This window comes from Columba livia, chromosome 9 (genome assembly GCF_036013475.1).
Source record: "Columba livia isolate bColLiv1 breed racing homer chromosome 9, bColLiv1.pat.W.v2, whole genome shotgun sequence".
Taxonomy (NCBI): domain Eukaryota; kingdom Metazoa; phylum Chordata; class Aves; order Columbiformes; family Columbidae; genus Columba; species Columba livia.
This window is the reverse complement of record NC_088610.1, coordinates 15,933,750-15,944,935: the sequence shown is the minus strand read 5'-3', so window position 1 is coordinate 15,944,935 and position 11,186 is coordinate 15,933,750. Positions and strand designations below refer to the sequence as shown.

The following is an 11,186-nucleotide window of genomic DNA, read 5'->3' as shown; positions in this document are numbered from 1 at the left end:
TTAACTAGGTATTTTTTTAATTATAATTTGTTTAAAAATATAAAAGTAATTCACAGCTTCAAAAATATACTTTTGACCCCCTTTTAGCTAATAATAATAGGATTTAACAATAGGCTTGAAAATACTAATGTTACAGATTTTTACAAGTAAGAATACTTGTAACTACTTTTAATGTCTTTGTATTAGGCATGTCAGGTAATACAGCTTTTTGATCTTTATAAAATTTAAAAAAATTGAGCTACAAACTAGATAGGAGCCATCAGCTACCAAAATCCTGGATTTTTTTTTCTTTTTTAATGGAGTACTGAAAGCCTACTTGCTTTTGTATTTCATCTTAATTTAGTGCACAAACACATGATCACAGAGCCGGGTCAAATGCTTCCTTAGAAAGTCAACCAAAAGGTGGTAACAGGCTACTAATAACAAAATATCTTTGTAGACAATCAAGTTCATCACAACCCCCTTCCCAACAATAATTTTATTTTTCTTAGAAATGCCTAGGGAGGTATATGTGCCTTTTACTCTTCCTTAATGATTAACATATAAAAATTTTAAAGATCAGAAGGAACACGAGTTCCTCAGTAGAAAGCCCATTAGAGGAAAACAGTCCCCATCTCTAGTACATGGTAGGATTCAAGGAGCTGGGCCACCCAAAGGAGGTCACCGAAGGGACACAAACGCTGCAGCTGGAGTACAGCTGTCACAGGGACGGTATGAAGGTTCGCTGTGGTGTGGTAAGTAGTCTGGCAGCACGGGGGTAACTGAAGTACCGTATAACTTTATATATACACCATCACAAATTTCAGTTATGGCTTTTACGGCCCTGTTAAGGTCAAGATTATAAACAGGAATTAAAAAATAATTCTTCTATAATTAAAATGCCAACTTCTACCAGCGGAGGGAGCGCTTCATTGCTTGTAGCCAGGTATCCATAGCAGGTTTGTATTCCTCAGAGTCCTTCTGGGGCTCAAAAACAGCTTCTATCCGCCTTAGCTTCTTTAGTTGTTCTTTGTCAGACCAAAATCCTAAAAACAGAAAGCTCATTCTCAATCTCAACTGCAAAGATGTTATTTTTGAGTTGTTCTAATTTATTTCCAAGGGATCCAAAGCAGGAACACAGTAAGAACTCATGACAGCTCTTCTTTCCTCAGTCAACAACTTTCTCAGAGGGAAGCATACTTTTAACATGTGAAACTCTTTTCCACTAGCATCCACTTGTTTGGAATCCTGACAAGAGCACATCTGCTGAACTGGGACCGTTTCCAAGGAACAGCTCTGCTACACTGACATCCCTTAGGTTTCATCCACACTGAGCTTTCGGCTGCAGGTCCCTCCCAACAAAGAAGTGCCACAGAAACAAAAACTTAGCACTAGTTGCTTTCTAGTGTCTTAACGACTGCATAAATGGCAGAAAGCGCTGGTGTTATGTACTGAGATTAACTTATGCTATTGAATCGTTCTTGTCTATCAAGAGCTGCAGCTTTCTTATAGTTCTAATTGCTGAGTAAGTCTTACCTCAGTATATAGTTTATCTTACAGATATTTATGTATCAAAACAATTGAATGAATTTAATATCCACCTACAAAATACACTTCCATTCAGCAAAACCATTGCCAGTTTGTAGTTTTAAGTCTGGTTAACTATATACAATTCCTTGTGAATAGAGCTGCATTTTTTCCCTGTTAATAGTTTATTTTTTACTTCCATTGTGAAAACCCCAAAGAATAAAGACTCGGTTCACAGATGAGAGGGCACAGCTTCAGTATGAGCGACAGGGCTGCACATTAGCACAGCAGTTTGTTACGTGATCCACCCCCACCGGGCACCGTTCCAGGCACTGCAAACATGGGAGGGGATGCAGTGTCCAGGTCAAGAAAGAGGGAGGCTCACCTCTTTCTTCTCCAGCAGTATATCCTGCTAAATGTAAATTAACCTTACAAACACATATGCAGATACTTTTCACATTAAACTCATTATCACTATTCATTTATGTAAAACCAACCAAGCATGCAACTGCTCAGCGAATTGGGACATTGTGTTAGAAATACAAATACGGTCCTTCATTTGGTTTATGTATGACTATGATCTGTTTCTTTAGTACATCACATACAAGTACATGGGTACAAAGAACTACACAGAGAAACATAAACACTGCTTACCCTGGATTCCCACAACAATGACTAAAGTTTGGGGAGTTTTTACAATTATTTGAAGTTATAAACTATTTTTCTGACTTTTTCCTTTATTCACAAATGTGCATTATGAAGGGGAAAACAAAACCCCTTTGAAGGTATACATACCTGAAGCAAGGCCTGCTAGAAAAGCTGCACCAAGACTAGACATGTCTGCATTTGCAGGTTTTTCTATTTTCTTATTAATTAAATCTGAAGTCATCTGCATGACAAAACTATTATTACTGACACCTCCATCAGCTCTATAGTGAAAAGGGAAGAAAAAGTAAAAAAAAAAAAAAAAAAGTGTTTAGTTCAAATGCTTATTGACAACATTTCAGAAAACAACTTCTGGCATTTCATACCCACGCATAAATCTTCCCGTCACTCATGCACAAATGCATTTCCATTCCATGGGCAAATTTAGAGGCCTGCACAAGGTGCCTATAAACTGGGGGCAGAACAGTAGACAGACACAGGCCAGACACATTATCAAAATATGTGAAAGCTCTGTCTTCTAAAACTACATCAACCTGGTTGAAATGTTGGGGTTCAGAACAGAACCTTTACATGGTTATCACCACATGACAAGAGTCAAACCCATTACATTAAACAAACCATTTCAAGTGTTCTCAGACCTAGAAAATACTTCTTTCATTACTACCAAATCTTTGTAGTAGTTAGTTAAAATACTTCACAGTTGCTTCTTTTTATGAGGAATATGAGAACGAGGCATCTATTTTCCTAATTACATCACGAAGACCCTTTTAATGGATAAAACTAGAACTTATCAATGCTGATCTTTAATCATTTGAGAATGATTACTAGTGGTGCAAAGTAATCACTCTTGCAAACAAAAACCAACTATAACAGAAAGCAATCTTTGAATTGTCATTGACTGGCTGGTTATGCTGTTGGACTCCAACAGCAGCCAGGTACAGAGCTGTTGTTCTATCAACTGTGGTGCAGTAAAGACATCTACTGTTTATTCTTAGTATAGAAAGTGTTGGGTAATAAAACTTAACAGTTGCTTAAAAAATCTTCATTTATGCCAGCTGAAATCTTCTCTGTGATAGGATGCCTCAGAAAACTTTTGCATAAATGTATTGGCTGTTTTTGAAAGTAAAATCGGGAGACACTGCCTGATCAGTGATGGTACAGGGTTTTGCTTCTTTGTACATACAGTTAAGAAGGGTTACCACCTGTACGCTATGGCATAAAAACCTTTAACTGGCAAGCTCACTTCCTTAATGCCAGTGACATGCATTTTCCTTTGTCTGTAAAAATAAGACAACCTACAACACAGGACACGAGGACTAAAACTGAGGGTTCCTTCCTTGATGGTGTTGAGACAAGCAAAGAAAAGTAACAGGAATGTAGAGGGCTAATGAAAACAACTTTGCAAGAGCCAGAGACTGAGAAGAAAGGAAAGATACAGGACAAGAGATAAAAAGAGAATGAACATATTTATGGCATAGAAATGACTAAAAAAAAATCAAAAGTAACGGACAGATACTAAAGATGTGTGGACAAAAGCACGGGAGAGCAGTTAACAACCCTACTGGAAAACCCTTTAAGTTTATCTCAGTATCTCCTAATGCTTAATCCAAAAGCTGAATTGCTACTGATCATAATTAACTATCACAGTCAGTATATGAAACAGCAATTTCGTATTAATGAGTAAAAACAGAACACGATCATACAATTTAAAGTTTACATTACAATGTAAATGGGTTCAGAATTCTCATGTTCCCTAAGCAGCACCTCCATACTTCCCATTATTCAGTTCGCAGTCTTAATATGACTTCTCAAATTTTCGATGCAATTTTCTATGTAAAAATGCTTCCTAAAGAATCAAAGATTCCAATACTTCTCAACTTTTCCTCGTCATTAAAACCCCAAGCCTGGATGTTCCTCATCTTTGCCTACTCTGTTCCAGTACATGATATAAGGCAGAAACTTTTACCTCCCCCCACTTTGTGCTATCATTTTTTTTCCACTTCTCAAAAGTCTGATTTCTCAACGTGCCCACCAGTCTAAATCCTTTGCATGGGCATCAGGAAAAAAGCCAGAAGAGGGACAGGAAGACTCTCCTCTCTGTTCTTGACCACGGTATCATGGTGACCCCTGGCTGCCAGGAGAAATGTTGGAGAGCTTTCTCAGCATGAGAAACAATTCAGCTAAATTTTTCCAACACTTTGTGAAAAGTGTATACTAGGGATCACAGTTACCTTACTACATTTCATTTGATTCTTTAGAGACTGAATCAAAACCAATGTATTCACAATTGAATTGGAAAAATATTCTTCCTCTTTCCTTCACGAATAGATCCAGTCTTAACTAATGTCTTCACAAAATCTTGTCAGTTGAAGAGACCCTCAGGGTCACTGAGTCCAAGCATAACCTAACCTAACTCTGGCACTAAACCATGTCCCTAAGAACCTCACCTAAATGCCTTTTAAACCCCTCCACGGATGGAGACAGTAAAATAAAATGCGTAATAAAGTTCACACCTATTTAAATCAAATTCCCATGTATCAAAGTTAAAAGTTACATAGAACTTACCGAATATTTTGAAGAGGAATGCGTACGTCCTTCACAATGATATCATAAAGCTGCTTGTTTCTTAAAAAAAAAAAAAAAAAAAAATAGTTGAATTAAGCATTATATATTCCATAAAGTGTTTCCAGTACCTACATAGTCAGAAAATAAAATAAATAAAAGACAAAAAAGGCCTCAGTTGTGCGAGAAATGCTGCATTTCTAAACTGCATTAAAAAAAAAAGGACTATATCCCAGCCCATTGTATAACAAGTCCCTGTAGAAGGTACATTTATTCCCACCTGAAAGTGATGATGGGTTTCTACAGATATGATGGAGTTGTTGATGAAACAAGTGGTTTAGAATGAGGAAAGCAGACTGACAGTGTTCACCAGAGTTCATCCAGCTGTTCTTTAAAGAGAACCTCCAAAGGCTGTAAGTTTGATTTGTTCTGAAACCATTTCATTTAATAGGAGAAAATCTACACACAAAGGATCTCTACCCTTCTCTAGTCACGTACTTGAATGAAATGAGTTTCTCAGCATGCCTGTTTTCAAGAGACCTGTGCTTCAGTTCAGGAATTATTGCATGTCATGTTTCTCTTACAGTGCAGAAAAAAAATGTTGTTGTCCATTCACATCTTTAAAGATGCTTAAGATGCCTATTACCACGTTTTATAACACACCAAAAATTCAGACTTTAACCACAGATAAAAATTTCAGCTTCAGGGATACTTTAAACAGAGCCAGACTGGGCTACAGCTTCTGACAAAACACTGTCAGGACGAACTTTAAACAGAAAACATTTTTAGAACATACAGAAAACAATAATTAAGTAATGATATAAGGGTTTTTCAATTATAAAAATGACCTAACAAATACATATGAGTTTATTTGTAAAGTGTGAAAAGAAAAAAAGGGAAGCAGCTAAAACTTTTAAATGTAACAGTAATGAATTACTACATTTTATATTTTACAAACTGCAGAAGTCCATGCATCCATTTAACACTGCTGATCAAAATAAAAGTAACTGTAGGAAAATAAAAGCAAGATAATTAACAAAGTAGTACCTGAAAGCTACAGATTCCAATATAGCTCGTACAAGATGGTTTCTGGTAGTGGAAGGTTTCAGCCCCATGAAAGAAGCACATAAATACGGGTCATTCACAGAAACCTGCAGAAAAGATGTCACCGTGAGCTCGGTGAATTGTATTTGTTGGCTTTTGAGAAAGAAGTCAAAGAGTAAGAAAAAAAATAACTTACGACAATTACAGGCAGCATAATGAAAGAAGAAAATTGAAAACAATATGTAAGAGGTATATAGTGTTATTTAGCTAACTCAGTGAACAGTTTAAAGAGCTTTTTTCAACAGGTAAAAGGTTTAAGTGACTTCTTCCAAATTTGACATACTAACACCCAGTAATCTGCACGACTTCTCTTTAAAATACATATAGTGTACACTTTAGGTGTGTAGGACAGGGCTCACTGGTATTGCTGTTCTCTAGGAAGGTTTCGCACGCACACTTTTTTTTTTAAACACTTCTGAACTGCTGAAAGATAAACTGAGTTTTAAAAGTAACACTGAAAAGGATGGTCATACTTGGTTAGTTTATACTACAGCCTGTTTTCAGTGACACTGCTAAAGAGTTCAGCTAAAATTCTAATGATCACTGTCTTCTTTTTGCAGAACTGGAGGATTGATTGATAATCTCCTCTTCACCCCTTCGATGAACTTTATCACAAAATATGAGTTTGCTGGCCCATACCTGGTTTGTGACAATGCTACATCTTATTTTCATAGTAGACAGTAATTTTTAAATTGAAACAATCCTGTCCAGTTGTGTTGTGCTAAATATCAATTATGACAACACTTACGAGAAGTTTGAATTTCATGCTTATAGAATACATACACACATATTTAAAAATTAAGAAACTGCTAACGTACGTAAAAAAAACCCCAAAACCAACCAAACCCACACACAACAAAAACCAACAAGAACACGTATGGACAGGTACACACAGCCTAAAGGAAAAACTGGAATTTTGCATAAGTTCTTAAATAGAAGAAACTAAAAGTAAAAGAAAATATTGCTTTTTTTCCACGTATAACTACCTTTCCCATTCTAAGAATGGAACTACTTGTCCATCCCAGTAGCACAATAAGGATCCATGGCTTCCAAGTTTGCTGATTTTCATATAAAAAGATAATAAACTAAAAAGTGCAGGCCCATATTCTATGTAAGGGTGAGCATCCTGAAAGAATCAATCATAAAAAAAAAAAGAGAAAAAAGTAGCAGTGCATAATATCTGCATACACTCCAATGAAGAGTCCTAAGTTTTTGGTGTTACTACTCACCACAGCAAATTAACCCTGGAAACCCCTATTTATAGCAGAATAAGTGGAAAAATGATTGAAGCACATATTAATTTAAATACACTTTCACAATGATGCTCCTCTCAGTGCGCTGCATCACAGCAGTGGAACTCGGTAAAAAACAAACTTGTTCTTATTGCCTTAATATGGGCAAGTACAGAGACATTTTACTCTGTGTAGGAAACCAACATGTAGGCTTCACAACAACCCTCCCCAACCACTGTCATTTTAAGGTCTAAGAAACACGACCATACAATCAATTTGTGTTACCACCTGGCCATGAAGCTAAGCAGACACGTTACAGTCCCAGGAATGTTCAGCTCTGTTCATGTCCCTTTTCACACTGTTTTTACTCCACTCAGTTTCTAAATTGACACAGATTCTGTTACTGTGTTCAACTGAAATACACAGGGCTTTTCAAAAGCAAAGAAAGCCAGATTGGTGGATACTGTTAGGTAACTAGATGTCACAGCTGAAGAGAAATCCATTCAGTTTTCTAAATACAGATTCTAAATTTGGACTGGGAATATTAGAATTGGGTGAAAAAAGACTGAATCAATGTTTACCAAGAAGCCAGCTCAGGTTCCTTCTGGAGACAGTGTCAAGAAAGCAAGGGAGAGACAAACCCGCAAGGCAAAACAAGAACCAACCGAACAAAAGAGAGGCTTTACCAGCATCTGTAGAACTTGAATATTAATAGGATTAAGAGTTCAAAAAAGATTCAGACTAACATTTGTCCACCTCAGGATTCCTGTTTGCAAATATTGAAATTCGGTGTGGCTCAACATTTACTTATCCACAGCAGAATTACTCAGAGTAAATGCTAAATGGAAGCATCTCCACATAATCAAGTTTTATACCCTTAAAAATAAATGTAAATTATTAGGTCAGCTGGTTGAGAGAAGGTAGCTGAGCTACCAGCAGAAGAAGTGAAATTTTTCTTTGCTTTGTTCCATTAACGTACAGGACTTACACAAAGGTAAGGTTAAAGATGTTAAGTTTCTTTAGGAAAAAACCACTAGTCCTGGGAACAATCAAACCAAGCATGGTAGACCAGTGAAGATCAAAATTAAATGTACTTTTCGACCCACACAGAGACACAAGCTGTCACAAACATTCCATGTAGCTCTAAAATATATGTATTCAAACTAACACATTCCTATCTAAGACTTCTAAAAGAAAAGAGAAGACAGTGATTTTTGAGCAAAACCCAGAATACTGTTTTTATCCTAATGGTTTTTCTTTGTTTGCTAGAGCCACAAAGATAATTAAGGGAGTGGAGCATCTCCCTTATGAGGAAAGGCTGAGGGAGCTGAGGCTCTTTAGCTTGGAGGAGACTGAGGGGTGACCTCATTAATGTTTACAAATATATAAAGGATGAGTGTCATGAGGATGGAGCCAGGCTCTTCTCGGTGACAACCAATGATAAGACAAGGGGTAATAGGTACAAACTGGAACACAGGAGGTTCCACTTAAATATGAGAAGAAACTTCTTCCCAGTGAGGGTGACGGAGCCTGAAATGGGCTGCCCAGGGAGGTTGTGGAATCTCCTACTCTGGAGACATTCAAACCCACCTGGGTGTTCCTGCTCCAGTGGGGGGATCGGACTAGGCAATCTTTTGAGGTTCCTTCCAATCTCTGACATTCTGTGATTCTCTTTGGGCAGCACAGTGGCACCTGACAGGTTCAAACATCAGCTGTCTATGCATTGAAGAACCAGGTGATGACAGACCTTACTCAACTCCCAGAGCACAGCAACAGCTTTCCCTTCATCTTGCCTGGTCCATCTGTCCAAAACAGTTTATAATGCTAATATTCCAAATGACAAGTTGAAGACCAGGGCTACAGCACAGAGTCTTTCCTAGACAGCAACACTGATCAGCAAGACAAAGTTTTGTGGAGACGTTGGGTATTTTTATGTTGACAAACCAAAAATGTAGAAACAGCTATGCTGCTGAACATGGGCTTTCAGTCAGATTGTCTCATACTGCTTAGGAAAGTGGCATAAGCAGATAAGGTTTTGGGGCTCTGCACAGTCCCCAAGCGAGCAATGGCTGTATTAGCAAAACCTGTTTATTTTCATTCTGTATGAAGGTTTGTCCAAGAGCTCTGACTTGCAGCTCTGCCATACTTTGTGGTAACAAATTAGAAACTATTATTAGAAACTATTATTACCAACTGTCAAACATATACTGGAAGCAACTGCTTTGTAGCTGAACAGACAGTTTGTCAGCTCCTCTGCTATCTGCCATTTAATGTAATGTATTCACTGGAACTCTCATCAGTTCTAATCTAGACTAATATGCTAGACTGAACTGCGATATCAGTATCACCCTTGTCGCTGCCTCTGCACAGGGACAGGAATTCATACCTGTAATGAAACTCAACAGGGATCACAAATCAGAGGTAGAAAGGACAGACATGAGTATACATAAGTTTCTCGCATAAATGGAAAGCAAGCAGAAAGAAGCCAGAGCTTGTGACCCAGAGGGCATCAAGTAATTGCAGGAAGTTCCTCAAACAGAGAGGAAGGTGAAAACAAGCTACTGGGAAAAAGAGGGGACAAAATGAAGAACAAATATCAGGAGCTCCTTATGACACACATTGTGCTCAGCAACAAGGCACAAACTTTAAAATAAAGGGAAAAATCTAATACAGACTGAAATCTGCATATCAAAGAAGTGTCAGAATATTACTGTCTATGCCTTTTGTAACACCAGGACATGGCAGTCTTGCTCATATTTAAGTATTAACTAATTAATTGCAATCTACATGTTTAAAACAGGCAGAATAAAATGAATTATTTTAGAACAGTGATTAGAAGCATTGTCCCTATGAAGGCTTTGCGTGAGGCAGAAAGGCTACGGGATCAGTTTTCATCTCTGCAGGAACTGCCCAAGCTACCGTAGGCAAGTCATTTAGTTTCTCTCTCCCTCAGGTCTCCATCCGAAAAATGGAAGTAATTTTCTTGTTTCACAGGGTTTTTCTCATGGGGGGGTGGTGTTTAAGCATTTTCATGGGACAACGAGCTCTATATATTGTGGTGAGGGACAGAGAATAAGAACCTGAGTAGTATAGAATGAATCATAGGATACCAGGTTGGAAGGGACTATAAGAATCATCTGGTCCAACCATTCTTGGCAAAAGCACCATCTAGACAAGATGGCCCAGCTGTGGGAAGATGAAAGTTACCACATTTAAACATGTAAAGGTTAAAATTTTAACTGGGTTATTAAAAATATATTCTCAATTATATCAATAATAATAATTTTACCTGAAAACCTGGAACAAAACAAACGCCTTGAGAATCAACAACACTCCGTGCCATTTTTTCTGTTTCATCTACATTGGTGAAAAGATCTGTAAAGATGCATAAGTCATACGCTTTTATTATTCACTTCAATTTCTTCATGTATTACTAAGAGACAAAAATCTAGAGGTAGACTATTTCTTTGTGTAATATTCTTAAAATATATATTCCAAGGGAAATAATCACTTCATTATTTCATGGCTATCAGTCACATTAAAAAAAAGTCCTATTCAGATGAAGACTATATTCAAAAGGATTCTCTCATCTCCATTATGCTATAGCCTTTTAACTTCCAGATCTTGTAAGAGGTCATTAGCTTTCCAAACAGACATGAGAATTGAGAACACTAACAGTGGCACCCTATGTATGCTAAAAACCAAACCAAAAAAAACTGGTTTTCTCCCCAGAGATGTTGTTATTGTCAGCCCAAGCACCAAATGACTACAGAGACAGTCCTTAATACCCGTCATATTTTCTCAGCACCCTTAATATTTTTACAAGTGACTGAGGTCCTAATATCACCTGTTTGATAGACACTACTTTCAATGCCTTGTCTAGCTGGATGTCTCCTTTCACAACTCTATTGACATCCCTCTTTAGCTTGTTCTTTACCCACATGCAGTTCTTGTACTAACACCCATCTTCTGTAGTTTTAACTAATTATGTCTTATGTAGCCACATAACGTATTTTTACAGAAGACTAGGTATCTGCTGTAAATGAGAGCTATTGCTTTTTCTTGTCTGAAAAAGAAAATTTTCCAATCAAAGACAAATTAGATTAATCTAGCTCA

General features: G+C 37.3%; 1 protein-coding gene across 7 annotated transcripts in view; it reads right to left on the bottom strand.

The window, feature by feature from the left end:
• GK5 (glycerol kinase 5) overlaps positions 1 to 11,186 on the bottom strand; it is a 31,277-nt gene continuing 20,091 nt past the window's right edge. For 5 of the 7 annotated variants that reach the window (XM_065073002.1, XM_021292149.2, XM_021292152.2 and 2 more), the window contains 5 exons: positions 10,360 to 10,445; positions 5,782 to 5,885; positions 4,738 to 4,797; positions 2,302 to 2,435; positions 1 to 1,025 (listed from right to left, as the gene is read on the bottom strand). In XM_065073002.1, coding sequence (XP_064929074.1) covers positions 889 to 1,025; positions 2,302 to 2,435; positions 4,738 to 4,797; positions 5,782 to 5,885; positions 10,360 to 10,445 — 521 coding nt within the window. In that variant the 3' untranslated portion in view covers positions 1 to 888. Of the gene's footprint in view, positions 1,026 to 2,301; positions 2,436 to 4,737; positions 4,798 to 5,781; positions 5,886 to 6,824; positions 6,965 to 10,359; positions 10,446 to 11,186 lie in introns of those variants that run through there. The other 2 variants (XM_065073006.1, XM_065073005.1) reach the window with 2 other exon arrangements.